General features: G+C 33.8%; 1 protein-coding gene across 1 annotated transcript; it reads left to right on the top strand.

The window, feature by feature from the left end:
- On the top strand, positions 4,155-19,651 carry LOC18607077 (ABC transporter C family member 2). The gene is made up of 28 exons (XM_007041061.2): positions 4,155-4,269; positions 4,879-5,296; positions 6,207-6,385; positions 6,559-6,598; positions 6,785-6,941; positions 7,354-7,468; positions 7,554-7,634; positions 7,992-8,016; positions 8,766-8,822; positions 9,363-9,428; positions 9,521-9,595; positions 10,703-10,810; positions 11,253-11,387; positions 11,571-11,677; positions 11,796-11,889; positions 12,535-12,702; positions 12,941-13,081; positions 13,558-13,758; positions 14,044-14,142; positions 14,247-14,399; positions 15,003-15,388; positions 15,976-16,156; positions 16,417-16,740; positions 16,964-17,720; positions 18,014-18,135; positions 18,294-18,539; positions 18,680-19,106; positions 19,280-19,651. Exons 2-28 carry the CDS (start codon positions 4,964-4,966, stop codon positions 19,375-19,377), a joined length of 4,875 nt encoding a protein of 1,624 aa, XP_007041123.2. The 5' UTR covers positions 4,155-4,269; positions 4,879-4,963; the 3' UTR covers positions 19,378-19,651.

Below are 19,743 nucleotides of genomic sequence, written 5' to 3' on the forward strand. Positions count from 1 at the left end.
GCGACTGGGCTTTAGAATCGAAATAGAGATCCAAAAAGAAAATGATTGGGCCACCTAGTTGCTCAGTAATGACTACTCTTGGGCCATGTATTTGGGTTCAATTCTGGGCCAGATATTCTGATTATACAACATTATGTTGGCTCCGTTCATTTGATTTTAAAATTTTAAAAATCGAATTTAATTGAATTTTAATAAAAAAATAATTAAAATTGATCAAGTTATACTTAAAAAAATCGAAATTGATATATTTTAATCAATTTGATCAGTTTTAATTATTAATAATATCAATATATTTATATAAAATACATTTTAAAAAATGTTGATAATATTTTACTATAAAGTCTAAATACCTTTAATTTAATCGTGTATATATATATATATAATACTATCAATCATTTATTTTTATTATTGGTTCATATTATATATTTTGGACATAAAAAGTTAATCAAAATAATTAAATAAATTATCTCTCTAACTAATTAATATCGAAACCCAAAAAACTATTAAATTAATCGAATGATAATCAATTTATATAGATTAATACTCACATTCACAAATGTATCATTGTCCTTATTTCTTACCCAATCTTTCTTTCTTTCTTTATATTTTTAAAAAGAATTTAGAAGATATATAGGTGGGGTCTTTGTTATCCAAGATTTGATTGACATATCTTATCACAATGGAGAAGATTCATGCTCTTTTACTATTTTTCGTTTTGTCATTAATGGCCCATTATAAAAAGCAATTTTCACTAATGCTGGTTCTATTCATGATCAGTGGTAGAGTCAAAAATTTCATGTTTGGGACAAAAATAATATTTATAAAACAGTTATATTAGAAGTTTAATATTTGTAAGGATCAAAATTATAAAATTTATATATATAAAAAAACATAATACTCAAATAAGTCCTTAAACTATTTAAAAATATTCAAATAAACTTTTATAATTAATAATTAACTACTTACCATTAGTAAAAATGTCAATTATTGTTTTATATCCACATGACATTGATATGATATTGATGTGAATGATGAAAAATATTACATGATTAAATTATCATGTCAAATTAACATATCATGTCATTATCAGTTATGATATATTAACATACCATATCATAATCAATTATGATATTTTAGCATGCTACATCAACGCCATGCAATATAAAATAATAAATGAGATTTTAACTAAGTCAATATTTAGTTATAAGGACTTATTTGACTCAAAATAAAAAGTACAAGAGTTTATTTTGATCAAAATAAAAATGCAATAGCTTAATTGAACACAATAAAAAGTATAAAAGTTTATTTGATTTTTTTATAATTTAAAGGTTTTTTTGTATATTATGTAAAAAAATTTAAATTTTAAAATTTTTTGAGGCATGAGAACCCCTATTAGTCCCCTCCCTTTGCCTTTGCTCTAACATGAATCATGTAACAAATTATATATATATATATATATATATATATATATATGTATATTAAAATTTCTCCAAGTAAATATCTAGTACAATCGGTAGTTGAATTTAACGAGAATTGATTGATTTGTCAATTTTGTATATTTGTTTTATTGTTTTTGTAATACTTTATCCCGTATCAGATATAAATGAAATCATTACGATTTATATTAGAATTTTAAGTCAATTACTATTAATAATTTGAACTTAAATTTTTGACAACTATATGATTTAGACTTGAAAATAATTAAACGAAGTAGTGTTTGAATCTACATCATTTGAATTTTAATACCTTGAAAGGGAAAAACCAATTCCTATCGTGAAGAAAAGGCGAAGCAACCAATGGTTTTGGATCTTGTTTTCATCAATCAAAAATGGGTGACTCGATTGATAACCTTTTTTGGAATGCAAGCATAGCCATAGAAAATTACAATGTGGATAATGGGAAGCCAAAACTTTTCACAGGTTTGGAAATTGATAAAAGCCTTTCTGGTGATAAGACAAGGACAAGTAGCTAGCCAGAATCTTTTGATTCAAGGAACAAGAGTTGCCATCAACATTAGGTCCTACCTTGCTTTTCTCCCTCACTCTGTCTGTATAGTTATCAAAGCAAAATGGACAAAAAAATTGGAGTTAGTCTTGTCTGCCATAATGATCAAAGCAACAGAAAAGATCCTTTTATTATCGCATATCATGTACAATTGTACGAAAATGGTTTTTAACTTTTAATGTAAAATTTTTTTGTTATTTATCTCAAATTAAATAACACTATTCATCTCAAATTTTCTTTAAAAAAAAAATACAATGATTTAATTAAATAGAATAGAAGAATAAAAACTTATTTCAATTTCTTTAAACAAATTTTTAAAGTTTTTCTTTGAATGTTGTATAAATTGCCAATACTAAATATATTATCTTTTAAAATAATAAAATCCAATTGTTTTCGTAATTTCCTCGTAAATCTTGTTGTCTCCATTGATTCAATGATCCACGGTTGCCCATAATTACCTTAATTAAATTGGAAGACAAGTTAGGGACCAAATCAGGCTGTTAATTGTGATTGAATATGACGGATTCCTGCTAGTCAGACCTACAAGTCACACCTAACATTTCATTATTTCTTTAAGTCACATAATCCAATCTTAATCTGGCACCTGCTTTGGGTTCATAGTGTTTTTATTACCAAAGTTGTCTTTAATTGCAGTTTCCTCCCCAATTTTATTTATTTTTTTCAAAGAAGGAAAATGAAAATAGTATACATTATCCAATGGTTATCAGGTCCAACTCATTTGCTAACATTCAATCTTGTTAGGCCGTTTGAACTATTGTTTTTTTCTAATTAAGTTCTTAATTTTATATGATATGCAAATGAGTCCTTAATCTTTGATTTGCACTTAAATAAACTTTTAACTTTAACAAAAAAAATTAATTATTATTAGATATAATACCTAATTGTTTTTTTTTTGGTCAAAATAACATAAGCTATTGACATAATTTACACATTTTTTTGTGTCAATTATCATGTGATTACGTTAATTGTTATGTAATCATATCAGTTTATCACAATAGCATAAAATACCTAGTAGTGTTGAGTTTTACAATGGTTAATTTTTCATTAAGGTAAGGATGTATTTGAATAAAAATCAAAATTTAAAAACTTAAGGTCAAGGGGGGTTAAGATGCAAAAAATAAATTCTTCGGCGGCTATGTATATTTTATCAATTAGATGAGTTCAAAGTCCAAATAAGGAAAAGATTGGTGTCTTGCCTTACCAACCTCTCGTGATTTAGTCAAAGTATTATTCACTTTACTTAGACTGCTAGTCATTACTTTTTTTTTTTCGAATAAAATGCACATAAAATATTTTTGTGGTAAATATTGTTTTTTTAAATAATTTTTAGTTTTCTTGGTAGCCAAGTTGCATATTTTGTTTGGAGTCAACGAAAATGATGTTAAATTTAAAATTTAATCCCTTTTTTAGACTTCACATTCTATTTGAATTTCTAGGTTGAACTGTGTAATGATTATATCGTAAAATAAATTAACAACAATTAAAATAGGGAAAAATTTACTTGAAAAAAGGAAAAAAATTTGGGGTGGACTTGGAAATAAAGGAAATAAATCACCAAAGACAATTGGTCTTTAATTAAATTAGCGTCTAAATATTATTACTTTGAGGTAATTTCATCTACATTTTTGTAATTTTAATTTTTTTATCATGACATTTCGTGATTTTTTTCATATAAAAAATAAAAATCTCGTATTTTTTTTCTCATTATTTATGCTCTTAATTTTGAAATTATGAGGATTTTTGTTGCTATTTATGAGATACTCTAATCAATTTCCTTTCCTAAACTATTGTATTAACATATTAAAAACCTATTTTAATAGCTAAAATTTACAAAATTTTCTCAAAATTGAACATTAATTTTATTATTGTAACTTGAATTGAACCATACATTTTGGACCTTGATGAGAACATGACCAAAGGAAAACAAAATGATGATACGTCCAATGTCTTCAATTGTCCAAAAAAACCTCAAAATTGTGGACTTTCCGCTTCGTAAATTATTGGCTAATAATTACGCAATTATTCCCGTCCCCTGAAATTTATCACTCTCGAACTTCGTAAGCGGTGACGCAGATATTTTCGTCGCCATAAACTCTTTTTTGTTTTTTTTTCCTTAAATATTCAGAAACATATTTGTTTGTAGTACCACCGAGTAACGACGTTGTGTCTTTCGTGTGACAGAGAATTCGATTCTCCTCTCGAATCCAACTGGGAAAATAAAGAAAGAAAAGATAAAAGAAAAGGGTAAGAGCATGAGAATCTGTCGGTAAAACTTGTAAGCCTTTTTGCGGGAACGAAAATGATTTTTTGTTCCCTTTAGAAGTGCCAGACATTGATGCCCTTTCTGTTCTGACTCGCTTTTTGATCCAACAAAACTTGTGTTCTTTATTTTTGAAGCTTTCTTTTAAGTTTTTTTGGCTCAAACCTTGTATTACCGGTAATTTTTTTTACCCTTTTTTTCGTATGGATTTGTTCTATTTTTGATTATTTTTAATGAAATGATTTTGGGTTCTTTTTATTTTCCTTCTTTCGAATTCTTTTTTGTATGTTTTGGCCTCATTTCTTTTTTTTTTTTTCCAGCTTTGGGTTTTATCATAAATGCTTTTTTTTTCTAGTTAAAATCCTTTTTTTATCGATATAAACGAAGAAGAGTTGTTCCTGCTTGTTGTGGGGACGTGTTTTTGTTTGGTTACTGAGAAAACATGGTAAATGAAGAAGACTTTAATATTTGAAGGTCAACCACCATTTTAGTTTAACAAAAAGCAAACGGAAGGAAGAACATACTCTCTCTTTATGCTTTATATATTTTGATTCTCTTTATTTGACGCTAAATTTATTTTAAATTGATCGCAGGCAGAATGATGAGTAATATATAGGAGGCTGGAGGATTATGTGCTTTTAAGTGAAGAGAATTGTGTGAAGAAGCAACAAGGAAATAATGGCTTTTGAGCCATTGGTTTGGTACTGTAGACCAGTGGCCAATGGGGTATGGACAAGGGCAGTGGCTAATGCCTTTGGTGCATACACACCCTGTGCAACTGATTCTCTGGTCATCACCATATCCCATTTGGTATTATTGGGCCTTTGTGTTTATCGGATATGGCTGATCAGGAAAGATTTCAAAGCTCAGCGGTTCAGTCTGAGGTCTAAATATTATAATTATATGCTGGGTTTGTTGGCTGCTTATTCTACTGCTGAGCCTTTGTTCAGATTGATCATGGGGATTTCAGTTTTAAATTTGGAAGGACAGCCTGGTCTTGCTCCATTTGAGGTAGATTTTTCAACCTTATGCTGCCTAATCATTTATATATTTGTTTTTGTTGGCTTTGGTGATATTTTGGTTGAGTCTATATTTTGTTGTACATCACCCTTTGGATGAGCAGTTTGAATTTGATATGAATTAGCTTCAAGTTTAATGTGAAATTGGGTTATATTTTTGTGTAACTGCTTTCATTCCTATTGGAGGGTGGAATAAGATGATAGCCATTGAGCTGCATTTCATGAGCATGGCCACATGCAATCTTTCTTCCCATAAGATAGGGAGGAAATTCCACAAAGTAGGGTGGCAAAGACGCTTTAATCTATTCTGTATAATGTTACTGGAATAAGTTTTAAGTACATTGATGGTAGTTTGTAGCATAGTTTCTTCTACAGCCAGCTGCTCTTTCTCATTATCAGTTTTCTTGGTTGGAGAAGCATTCGATAATTGAACTCTCGTGGTGAATAAAGAAGTTTTCTGTGTCCGAATGCTGCTATATGGCTTAAAGGCAATTGGCATTGCAATGTTCAATGTTCTATATATACATCTGGGAAGAAAAAGGATGTGTGTTGGTCTGAATTGTTCCATTGACTATTTTCAAGAATTTTTCTAGGTTCTAGTGCTATTCTCTGTTCCTGTTGTTCAGGAATATTATTGCCCTCGATGGAAGTATGTTATTTCTAAAGGATTCAGGAGTCTAGGATGGAAACTTTATTGTTAACAATGATTTTATGGATTCCGGGAATTTTTAACCCTTAAGAACATGACCGTCTATTCATGCTAAGTTGAAAAAGTTATCTTCAAGGACTTGATTTTGTCAATTAAAAATGCTTGAGCAGTTTATCTGTCAACCATATTTAATCTAGTACAGTAGGCTAATGCAAATCATATCTGAGGCTTTTTATTTTCATTCGTTGAGCAGATTGTTTCTTTGATTGTGGAAGCTGTCACATGGTGCTCTATTTTGGTCATGATTGGTGTGGAAACTAAAGTTTATATTTGTGAGTTTCGATGGTTTGTCAGATTTGGCCTCATTTATACTTTGATAGGGGATACAGTGATGCTCAATCTCATTCTTTCAGTAAGGGAATTTTACAATAGGTATGTTTCTCTTGGATGCTTAAACTGCCTTTGTTTTGGATTGAGATGGCCTCTTTTCATGTCTTGATTCTCTTCTTCTTCCTTTTCCCTCAACTACTGTGTTGAAATTTGCATATTTTTTCAATAAATACAGTTTGCCTTGATACACTCACGTTTGTATTATACTTGTGCAGCTCTGTCCTGTATCTGTACTTCAGTGAGGTCTTTATGCAGGTGTGCTATCTTACGTTTCTTTTATATCCTCAAAAGGCTATTGTTAGGGACAGTTATGAGTTTGCCTCAAAGGCCTGAGGACAACAATGACATGGCGGGTGATGCAATAATTACATTGCATCAATTATCATTGCTTGTTTCGTGTTATGATTACACTATTAACGATTGGCTGATGTTTTGGTTTAGGCTTTGTTTGGTATATTGTTACTGGTGTATGTTCCTGATTTGGATCCTTATCCCGGTTATACGCCAATGTGGACTGAATTTGTGGATGATGCTGAATATGAAGAACTTCCTGGAGGAGAGCAAATATGTCCTGAGAGGCATGTTAATATCTTTTCCAGTATGTATACCTTTCTGTAATTTATCTTTGATGCCTAGTTTTGAGCCCTGAATGACCATTATATGTTGATTAAGATATAGATCCTTATTCTCAAAAATGAGAAAATTGTAAATTGTATGCTGCCATGGTTGGACTACATATGACAGTTCAGCCAGTATTACATACTCATAATGAGTAATTTTAACTTTTGAAAATGATGACATCACTTGTTTAATTGAAATGGTAGTTCTATGTGCTCATTGCTTTCTAACCATGCAATTATCGTGAAGGAGAAATGGATATAAGGATGATCATTCTAGCGATACTTTACTGTATTTTAATGCTACCTGTTGGTCTCTCTGGAGAATCAACAAATAAATTTTGTACTTGTGATTTGTTAAGAATTCTCTTTTATTCATTTCCCTTTTGCTAGAAATATTTTTTTCCTGGATGAGCCCCTTGATGAAGCAAGGCTATAAAAGACCTATCACGGAGAAGGATGTCTGGAAGTTAGATACTTGGGATCGGACTGAAACACTAAACAACAAGTGTGTGCCGACTTTCTAGTTATTTTGAATACTTGAATATTTAATGTATCACAAGGATGTATAATATCTGTTTCTGACTCTGTAGGTTTCAAAAATGTTGGGCTGAGGAATCACGAAGGCCCAAACCATGGCTTTTAAGAGCGTTGAATAGTAGCCTTGGGGGAAGGTAGTAAAATATAGCTTACTTATGAGTCTTATCAATTTTGGTTGTGTGACTTAAGTTAGCACGTGGCTTTCTTGTTGATAGTATTTCATTAGCTAATTTCAGGAAAAAAAGAAAGCGACAAGTAATTAGATAAATAGCAGTGAAAGTGGTAGTAACATTGTTTCTAGTGGAGATTGACATATTGTCTGAGGAAACTATCAAAATACAAAAGTAGTTAAATTTCTGAGCTATGGTCCTTTTGTATGTATATGGATGAGAATGATATTCATCTATTGAAATAGTTAATACTATATACTGTGTTGTGCAAAGTTTGTATATCTTCATCTTTGTCTAATTCATCCCCTTCTCTGTTTTTAGGTTTTGGTGGGGAGGCTTCTGGAAGGTAACGAATTCATCTTAAATATTGCATTCATTATTTGGAAAATTAATTTGATTCTTAGAGAGGCACAATGTTATAACATCTTTAATGAATTGCAAATTGTTTACCAACCTCTGTTTTCAGAAATGTCTGGATTTATTTATTGTGTTCTGATGCCTTGCATTCATGGAGCTTTTATACTCTAAGCTGTTTTTATAGAGTTATAAATTTTTTGGAGAATTTTGGGTAAGTCCAATGCTTTGTGTGTCTTGAAAGTGTCAGCTTCGATCCTTCCAAGCTTTTTATGCTTGTGACATGAACATCCGAGAGACTTTTCTATTTGCAACGCCTGATCATTTTGTTTCATAGCATCCTCAATTAAAATGTAAGACTGAATGTGAAAGAATCTGTTCAAAGCATCCTTACTTCATGTTTTCCACTATTCGACCATGAGGTCTGGGCCCAATGGTCAGGTACTCCACTGTAAGGCAGGGTAGAGGTCTGCCGGCTGAGTATGAAACACCAATCCTGCCTACCAGGGAGTGTATCCCCTTCAAAGAAATTGCCTAGGAAAAAATGGTCTTGCATTTTTATAATTTTGATGGCTTTGGAGGTTTGTTTTTCTATATTTTAGACATGTCCTTTTTTTAAATCTTCATTTGCTAATGGTATGTGAAGTTTCTCAGTACAATAATGCTAGTGTCCGTTGTGGAATTGCATTACCCTTGATATTTTCTCCGTTAAACCTGCTGCCTTGTTCTTTAAACCTGTAGATTGGCAACGATATTTCTCAATTTGTGGGGCCGCTTATATTGAACCAACTGTTACAGGTTTGCTACTTGTATCTATGCTTTCTTCTGTATTTGTCTGTGATCAAGTTCTTTTTAGTGTATGGAATTATTTAATTTTTCTGAATAACTAAGTTTGTCTCATTTCTTTTTTAGTGAATGAAAGCTCTCCTTAACTTCTGATGTCAAACGTAAAAAAAATCAGTGAATGGAAGTCCTTTGTTTATGTTGCATATACATGTTGTAGAATTACACTTCATGCTTGTAATATCCTCTTATGTCCTTTGCGAATATTCTGATTTTCTCTTCTAAATGGAAGTACTTTTATATTTATATTATTTCCTCAATGCTAATATTATTGCTTGACTCATTTAAGTATGTTAAAAAAAAGAGTAAATTATGATGGAGAGCCCATGTTATTCAGGCACAGAGGTAAAAAGAAACAGCTATCACTAAGAAATCTACGGTTTTCTCTTACTATTGGCCAACTAACACACATTCTAAAGCACACATGTATGGTTGATCCATCTTTTTTCTTTATCACCTAATATTTCCCTGTATTTGTTGAATGAATTGCTGCAGTCAATGCAACAAGGTGATCCAGCTTGGATTGGTTACATCTATGCCTTCTCAATTTTTGTTGGAGTGGTATAAATTTAATCCTTTGCTTACATTGGAGGTTCTAGTTGCTTTCTTAATAAAAATGCACATGGAATTTGATTGGTTGAAACTTGATCCAGGCCCTTGGGGTGTTATTTGAAGCTCAATATTTTCAGAATGTCATGCGAGTTGGTTTTCGGCTGAGATCTACTTTGGTAATCTTGTATTTATCTTGGGAACAATTTATTTCATTCAGATTTGCTTGTCTTTTGGAATATCAACAAGCTTATTTATTTCTTTTTCTTTTATTTTCTTCATCTGTGGGAGAGGTTGTTGAAGACCTGGCTAAGAGAGCCTTTTGTCTCAATATAATGACCTTGCATACTTAGTACTTTTGGATCTTTTATTATCTAGGTTATTTGACTTGGTTTTAGCTTGCTACGGTTGAAATTTGTCTTTTTTGGAAGATTTGTTTGGCAGGCCTAGCTTGGCTTATTTATTTTTAGGCTTGGTTAAATTATCTGCTTCTTGTTCACATTGACGTTGGTTGCTTCTGTTGCCAGAATTTTAATGGCCATTTTGCCATTGGAGATATTTAGCTTGGCCTTGAGAAGCCCCATCATGGTCTTAAGCCATGAATGAATATTAAAGATCATCATTGTTACATCATTCTGAGCTTTCTCTATTTGCAACTTAGCTAAGAAGTTATGGTTTTGGGTCATATGACTTAAATTATTGCGGGGCCCTATCCTGGTTTTAGGCCAACGAATGACTATTAAAGATCATCGTTTTTACATAATTCTGAGCTTTTTCTATTAGCAAATTAGCTAAGAAGTAATGGTTTTGGGTCATATGACTTAAACTATAGCCAGCAGTGTAAATCTTATTTGATACCTTCGAATTGTGTGTCAGTTATTATAGTTGAAGGTTGTTAGCACTGTTGCTATTATTACATTCTGTTTCATAATTCTGAATGTATATTAACTTATTGATTTTTTTTTTTTTGAGAAGAAGTTATTGATTAGTTACCATCATCACTAGTTAAATAGATCACATGACTTGAATTATTGCCACAAGTGTAAATCTTATTGAGGCCTTTGAACTGCATGTTTGGTGTAATTGTAGGTTGTGAGCACCACTAGCTCTCTCTATAATCAACTATCATTTTGTTTGGTAATGCTGGATACATGTTAGACAATGTCTTAGATGACTTGTCTGTATAAGAGCCTTATATTATGGAATTGCGTTCTGTTTGTTGTAGAAAGTTACTAACGTTTTGCTTCTGCATTATATTTTCCTGACTATACTCTTATCTTCTCTAGGTTGCTGCTGTGTTTCGCAAATCTCTTAGGCTTACTCATGAGGGCCGCAAGAAGTTTGCTTCTGGCAAAATAACCAACTTGATGACAACCGATGCTGAAGCACTTCAGGCATGATCTTCCCTTACTACATCTTTATGTGTATTTAAAATTTTTTATGGTGCTAAAACTAGTCTGACTTTCTATGATGTGGGATGGGATTCTGTGCAGTCTATTGTTTCTTCTAAGCATGTACTCTACTAGCTATTAGAATTGCACTATGCCCTTAATCTTTTTGGTTTTCCGTTTCTCCTCTTCTCCTGAATAATGTCCTGAAGCTGGTAGTAGATGTTAAAAGTGGTGTATCTTCTAGGCATGTAGCTACTAGCTATTGACGTTGGATCTTTCTTTTCTAAAAGTTTATAATGAGTTTCCATTTAGAGCCTGGTTGTTGTTGTTTATGGGGAGCAAGAAACGGCAAAACTCTGGTTGTGAAAACAAATCAGTGCATTTTTATTTATTTCCTTTCAGCTCTTTCTGTCTAATGAATTATTCATCCTTGTTCTTTTTGCAGCAAATATGCCAATCACTTCACACTGTGTGGTCAGCTCCCTTTCGAATAATTGTTGCAATGGTACTTCTGTATCAGCAGTTGGGTGTTGCTTCACTTCTTGGTGCATTAATGCTAGTCCTTATGTTCCCTGTGCAAGTACGTGATTTTCTCCCTTACATTTCTCATTTTCTATCTTTAAGATAAATTCTTATTTTTTTAGTGGATGTTGCACTTTTTATTCCTTGAATTGATAGGGTGGTGTTAAACTTATATCGTCCTGCATTTTATTGTCCTTGTTTCTGTCTTCTATCTTACTCTCTTTTGTCCTTTTGCAAACAGACTGTAGTTATAAGCAGAATGCAAAAATTGTCAAAGGAGGGCTTACAGCGTACAGATAAGAGAATAGGCCTTATGAATGAAATATTGGCTGCAATGGACACTGTAAAGTATGATTTATTTCCAGAACAACTCTTTCATTTTCCTTTCAAGGTTTTTTATAGACCTTTTGAGTATAGTACAAGGTTGCTTGGTTACAACTCTGATTATATGCTGGAAATGTCTCAGATGTTATGCTTGGGAGAATAGTTTTCAGTCTAAAGTTCAAAGTGTCCGGAATGATGAGTTGTCATGGTTCCGCAAAGCTTCCCTTCTTGCAGCGGTATTCCTCTGATATATGCATCTAATTCCCTCTGTTGCTTTCTGTTTGTGGAAGTCTTAATTTAACTATGATATATACATGTTAGCTCTTCGTGTTTTTGAAGCATGATGCACTTAGAAGAAAAATGTTAGTCAATTACCATAGTCCACATCTCTGTTGTGTTCAACACCAGGTGGCCAACTTAAAAGTGACATTGTGTACATGCTAATGGTTTCATGCTATTGCTTTTACAAGTTTTATATGACTGTTGCTGTTTGAGACAAATGAGTTGTATTAAATGATTGTTTCTCGAAAAAAAAAAAAAGGTGGTAGTATCTGTTACAATGTGTTTTTGTATGATTCTTGCATGCATGGGATGGGTTATCACTTTTTTTTTTTGCAATTGTTTAATAAAATATTTATTAATCAGAAGAAAAACAAATAGAGCAGACTTTTGGGTATTTAAGAGAGAGTTACAGGTGGCAAACTAAATTTTCTTCACTTCTGCTATGTGGGTAGAGTTGTGCATGATGTATGCTTTTCATGGGTCATCAATTTAACTAATTGTGATCTGATTGTAAGTGTTGGTATGGATATAGGTGTTTTGCGTAGGGATCATAGCAGCAGCTCCTTTTCTCTTGTCTGATTTTATCTCTTGTTTTGCAGTGTAATGGCTTTATACTGAACAGCATTCCTGTTGTGGTGACTGTGGTTTCATTTGGCTTGTTTACTTTGCTTGGAGGCGACTTGACACCTGCAAGGGCATTCACATCTCTCTCTCTCTTTGCTGTGCTTCGTTTCCCCTTATTCATGCTTCCCAATATTATTACTCAGGTTATCCTCCTTGCCTCTTTCAACTATCCATGCTATCCATTTAGTGCTGTGGCGTTTTAACTGGCATTTTGGTTGTAGAGAGGACATATGATTGTCTTTCTCCGCACTTTGAATGGCTTATTTTCTGTATCATTCTCTGTTGTGTAAAGGTGGTATACTCTTCTGGTACATAGAAAGGGGGAATGCACCAAAACTAGTGGTGTTGTTTTTCTTGGTTTCTAATGCTGAAGTTTGACAGGTGGTAAATGCAAATGTATCACTAAAACGTCTGGAGGAGCTGTTCTTGACTGAAGAGAGAGTTCTTCTACCAAACCCTCCTCTTGATCCTGAACTACCAGCCATCCAAATAAAAGATGGTTTTTTTGCATGGGATTCAAAGGTCTTGTTTTTATATTATCACCTTAAACCTTCCTTTCAGTCTGTATTTTGCATGAATATGTACAGATTACATGTTTAAGTTAATCTATAATTAATTCTTATTCTGTAAACATAAATTGTTGGTTATTTTAATAATTTGCTTGTTTATTCAAGAACGGCTACATTAAAATCTTAATATGATAATCCCATTAAGCAACATAAATTCATGAACTTTAAAGATGGTTGTTACAGAATAGATCTTTTATCAGTTGATTTCTTTCACTTAGTTGAAATGAAATGTTGGTTCTGTTTGTACTAACCCACTGAGACAAAAGTTCTATACTATGTTGCTTTGTGTCACTATTTTCTTTTCCTTGAAAATTTTTTTAGTTAGATGAAGGTTTTACAGCTTCTTGTTATGTCCTTTGTGACTTTGCAAATATTCAAGTGTGCTCTTTCATTTATTGCTTACCTTATAAAATCTTGTTTTTGTTTCAGGCAGAGAGGCCCACATTGTCTAATATTAATTTGGATATACCAGTTGGAAGCCTGGTTGCAATAGTTGGCAGTACTGGTGAAGGAAAGACCTCGCTTATATCTGCGATGCTTGGGGAGCTTCCTCCAATGTCTGATGCTAGTGTTGTTATCAGAGGAACAGTTGCTTATGTTCCTCAAGTTTCATGGATTTTCAATGCTACTGTAAGTTTTGGCTTGCTTACCTCTGGTATATATTTGTGTTTGTGCATGTTTCTGGGCTATCTCACTTGTTTAGTTATTGGCAATCAGTCATGATACTATCTTGAGGAATTTTATGGAAATAGGCAATATAGGAGCATATGTAATCTCCTCCAAGATGATTTAGATATCTTTTATAGTGATTTTAGATTTACTTAGCTTAACATGATAAAAAGTCTGTACTTTTCAAATTTTAGAAGTTTACTTGCTGTTATGTGAATTATTAATCTTTGGAGTTTATACCTGCAGGTACGTGATAACATATTGTTTGGATCTCCTTTCGAAGCAGCAAGATATGAGAAGGCAATAGACATTACTGCATTGCAGCATGATCTTGAGCTATTGCCTGTAAGTGTTTCACAAAGTTGTAACATGACGGTGTAGTGAAAGGGCAGAAGTCGCTATCTATTCAACAGTTTTGGATCTGATAGTGTGTCTGTCTTTTATGTTAGGGTGGTGATCTTACTGAGATTGGTGAAAGAGGTGTTAATATTAGTGGTGGTCAGAAGCAAAGGGTTTCCATGGCTAGGGCTGTGTATTCCAATTCAGATGTGTACATTTTTGATGACCCATTGAGTGCTCTGGATGCACATGTGGCTCGACAGGTAACTGGTTCACAGTAGCATTTTGTTGGTTCTATTTGCACCTTAGGCCTTACTTTGTACTTCTGTTTTTTCTGAACAGAATTATGTTTATTGCCATGTAAAAAAACCTTGTCTTTATTGATCTTACTTAGGATATTGCCCCAGAGAGATCACAGTGGCAAAATAGAATCCATGTACTTAGTTCATTGATGTTGTTGCATGTTTAATATCCTTGGTCCCTCTTTTTTTCTTGTTAATAACTATATGAAGGTTGTCAAGATCAGGATTCCTAATATCAATATGATGTTCAAATTGTGGGACGGAGTAGGACGAACTATACTAACCTATCAAATTAGGAAAAAAAAAATCATGCATGCCTGCATAAAATCTGATTGTCTATGTATTATAATTGTGAAAATTTTGATTTATATGAGTTACTGTGCATTACATATTTTTATCTAATGTATTTTTTTTTTAAATTTCATATCGCCTATAGTATTTCTTTTTTTATTAAATATTCCTCACTTATTGCAGACTTTATTTGTTTTCAGAAATTTGATAATGATAGTGTGGTTTTTATTTTGATAGAGCATTGGCCTGATTTCTGCTACCAATTATGTTCAGGTTTTTGATAAATGTGTAAAGGGAGAATTGAGAGGCAAAACAAGAGTTCTTGTCACAAACCAGCTGCACTTCCTTTCACAAGTTGATAGAATTATCCTTGTTCATGAAGGAATGGTAAAAGAGGAAGGAACTTTTGAGGACCTCTCCAATAATGGTGTGCTGTTCCAAAAGCTAATGGAGAATGCAGGAAAGATGGAAGAGTATGAGGAAGAAAAGGAGAACAACCATACAGTTGATCAGCAGGACTTTAAACCTGTTGCTAATGGGGTAGCAAATGACATGCCCAAAAATGCTTCTCAAGCAAAAAAATCAAAAGAAGGCAAATCTGTTCTCATTAAGCAGGAAGAGCGAGAAACTGGAGTGGTTAGTTGGAAAGTTTTAATGAGGTAAAATATGTTGATTTCACTCCTGTTTCAAAATTGCATTGTTTCATGTATGTAATGCTAGTAACATGTCTTTAGCTCCACCAAATTCAATGATAACAAGCTACTCATCTCTACCTAAGTAGACTGATAGATGTAGAAAATAAGAAAGGCATGGTGTTCCTTTCAACCACAACTTTCCCCGTATTCAAGATTATCAATCACTAACTTTTCACCCTTCTTTTATGCTTAGAGGAAAGGTGACAACATATTCTCCTGCTGGTGGCTCTCATCCAAATGCAACCTCTCAATACAACTGAATTAAAAGAGTTATCTCACTGAAATACCATTACTTTCCTGTCTTCTACTAATAGTTTTGGTTCTCTGCTTTTCTGCTTTGTTAGTGAGGATTTACTGAGCACATTTATGGTTTTGTTATGTTAAGTAAATGTGTGAAGGTAATTGGCAAGCCATCCATCTTGTATGACTTGGGAGTGAGGGAGGGATTTTTAACAATCCCTGCTGTGATTTTTGCTGAAACCTTTTTTTCAATTTTTGTTAAAAGAAAAAGAAAAGGCAATGAATGCAGTACCTTTCTCTTCTCTTCCCAGGTACAAGAATGCATTGGGAGGTTTTTGGGTGGTAATGGTGCTCTTTGTGTGTTACGTCCTGACAGAAGTTTTACGAGTTTCAAGTAGCACATGGCTGAGTTCTTGGACAGATCAAAGCACTAAGAAGACACATGGACCTGGTTACTACAATTTGGTCTATTCACTTCTATCAATTGGTCAGGTATGAGCTTGTTCGATGTTAATTGGCTTTAAGTTTCATTACACAAGTTCCTCTTGCTCAGCCTTCAGAAGTTCTCTTTTATTTACATGAGACGAGAAGCTTTATTTTCCTGAAGAGTTAGGAAGTTTTCTTTTCCTATTATTCCAACAAATAATTGTATCTTTATTGTCAGAAAAACTTTCACCACATTTTAGTGAATTGTGTTACTGGTTTCATAGCTCATATTTTTATATATTTTGTTCTTCCCCATGTGGTTTCAGGTCATGGTGACATTGGTAAATTCATATTGGTTAGTCATATCAAGTCTTTATGCTGCCAGAAGGTTGCATGATGCCATGCTTACCTCCATACTTAGAGCTCCAATGGTCTTCTTCCACACCAACCCACTGGGACGAATTATTAATAGATTTGCAAAGGATTTAGGTGACATTGACCGAAATGTTGCTCCATTCGTCAATATGTTTTTGGGACAAGTGTCGCAACTCCTTTCTACTTTTGTCTTGATAGGAATTGTGAGCACTATGTCTTTGTGGGCCATAATGCCACTTCTGGTTTTGTTTTATGCAGCTTATTTGTACTACCAGGTAAATGAACTTTGACCTCATCTTTTATTTATTGATATATTGGTTTTCTTTTCTAATCCTGAAAGCCATAATCTCTTTTCTTGTAGAAAGTGCCTTTCTTTTACCATTTCTGATTCTCTAGCTGTCTCGGTTACTAACACCTAAAATTGAACATATGGAGGTCTCTGCAATTGGATGTTTCTGTATGTTTCTCATGTAACCATTATTTTGTTTGATTTCACAGAGCACAGCACGCGAAGTGAAGCGTTTAGATTCTATAACTAGATCACCTGTATATGCACAATTTGGCGAAGCACTTAATGGTCTGTCAACTATTCGTGCATATAAAGCTTATGATCGCATGGCTGACATAAATGGGAAATCCATGGACAATAATATCAGGTTCACTCACGTTAACATGAGCTCAAATCGCTGGCTTGCAATCCGTTTGGAAACTTTGGGTGGGCTCATGATTTGGTTTACAGCAACCTTTGCTGTCATGCAGAATGGAAGGGCAGAGGACCAGCAGGCATATGCATCTACTATGGGTCTACTTCTTAGTTATGCTTTAAACATTACAAGTTTATTGACCGCTGTACTCAGACTTGCCAGTTTGGCTGAAAATAGTTTAAATGCAGTCGAGCGTGTTGGCACATATATAGAGTTGCCTTCAGAGGCTCCACTTATTATTCAGAGTAACCGTCCCCCTCCTGGATGGCCTTCATCTGGATCTATCAAGTTTGAGGATGTTGTCCTTCGTTACAGACCTGAACTTCCTCCAGTCCTGCATGGGTTGTCTTTTACAATTTCTCCTAGTGACAAGGTGGGGATTGTTGGAAGGACAGGGGCTGGAAAATCAAGCATGTTAAATGCTTTGTTTCGAATTGTAGAGCTGGAAAGAGGAAGGATCTTGATTGATGGTTGTGATATTGCAAAGTTTGGACTGATGGACCTTCGTAAAGTACTTGGCATTATACCTCAGTCACCAGTTCTTTTCTCTGGTATGCCCCACCTACAATCTAGATTGTAATGTTGATGATAGCTGTGTTTCTCCCATAATTTGACTTAAAATCTTTCTATCTCTTTTGCTAGTGTTATATGTATGTTCTTTGCCTGAATATCTGTTGACTTATAAAGTGGAGCTAATCTGACGGATGCCATTTTTGTGGACTTGCTTTTATACTTTTTACTAGATTATCCATTAGTTTGTAGGCTCTGCATCCCATGTCACCTTTCTTATTTTGTTGCTATTAAAATATATGATATTAATAATGATTTTGTTTATTTTGTCCAGGAACTGTGAGATTTAATCTCGATCCTTTCAATGAACACAATGATGCTGACCTTTGGGAGGCTTTAGAGAGGGCACACTTGAAAGATGTCATTCGGAGGAATTCTCTTGGTCTGGACGCTGAGGTGTTTATGAAAAAGTTTCTAACAGAAATTTCTTTAACAGTTTGCAGTTGTTGGGAAAATAGAAATGATTAATTGGTGGTTTAATTTGAAATGTTCATAGTTGCTGAAGTCAGCATGGTTCTTGGTTAACAACCATGGAATTCTTATGTTTTGTTCAGGTTTCAGAGGCAGGGGAAAATTTTAGCGTTGGACAAAGGCAATTGCTAAGTCTTGCTCGTGCATTGTTGAGGAGATCAAAGATACTTGTTCTTGATGAAGCAACTGCAGCTGTTGATGTCAGAACTGATGCTCTTATTCAGAAAACTATTCGGGAAGAATTCAAATCTTGTACCATGCTCATCATTGCTCACCGGCTCAATACTATAATTGACTGTGATCGCATTCTTCTGCTTGATTCTGGCAGGGTATATGCACAATTTTAAATCTTGTTTAGCTCACCTTGAAAGACTTCTAAGCTATACAAAGTGTAATTTATTCATCAGTAGTTACTATCTTTTTCCCGTTTGGCTATTGGTTGATGTATTAGTGTTTATTCTCACCCCAGGTTCTGGAATATGATACACCGGAGGAACTATTGTCAAATGAAGAAAGTGCTTTCTCCAAGATGGTTCAAAGTACAGGGGCTGCTAATGCTCAATACTTGCGTAGTTTAGCACTCGGAGGGGAAGGAGAGAACAGGTTGGGCAGAGAAGAGAATAGGCAGTTGGATAAACAGAGGAAATGGCTGGCATCTTCTCGTTGGGCTGCTGCTGCCCAGTTTGCACTTGCTGTTAGCCTCACTTCATCACAGAATGACCTTACGCGCTTGGAAGTTGAAGATGAAAGTAGCATCCTCAAGAAAACAAGGGATGCCGTGATGACTCTTCAGGGAGTTCTGGAAGGGAAGCATGACAAAACAATTGAAGAGTCGCTGGATCAGTACCAGATGTCCAAAGATGGATGGTGGTCGGCACTTTACAAAATGGTTGAAGGTACAAAAGGAAAATGCCGTATATTTGAATTTTTATTATTCTTCTTTACAGGACTCGAATCAACGATTCTGCCTTTCTTATACTGTAATTTTAAGAATTTGTTAGTTTACGTAACAGAGTCAAGATTATGTTTAATCATCATATCTTATATATCTATGTTTTCCTTCTTCCAGGTCTTGCTATGATGAGCAGATTGGCAAGGAACAGGCTTCAACAATCCGATTATGGTTTCGAAGACAGATCCATCGACTGGGATCAAATTGAAATGTAGAGAGCAATCTCTCTCCTCTCTGGTGCAATAGGTCTGATAGCCTTGCTTACGACTGTCCATGACTGGATATTTTTGTAGTATAGTAATCTAGAAAATTGTCCAAAGTTTCCCAGCAAGGATGATAACCATGAATCATTGTAATCTTGCACAAAGTTTTGTTCCCCGTTACTTTTGGGCCCTTCAGAATTAACATGCTTATACTTTTTTTTTATATAAAAAAGATAAGTATAGTTATTTATATAATTTATAAACTTATGGATATGCTAAAGGATCATCACTCACTCTTTAAAAAAATTTTGGTCCATTGCGTCCGATAGAAGATACCGGCCCTATGGTCAGGCCTATCTGAGAAGCCTTAGGGGTCGG

This window comes from Theobroma cacao, chromosome 2 (genome assembly GCF_000208745.1).
Source record: "Theobroma cacao cultivar B97-61/B2 chromosome 2, Criollo_cocoa_genome_V2, whole genome shotgun sequence".
NCBI lineage: Eukaryota > Viridiplantae > Streptophyta > Magnoliopsida > Malvales > Malvaceae > Theobroma > Theobroma cacao.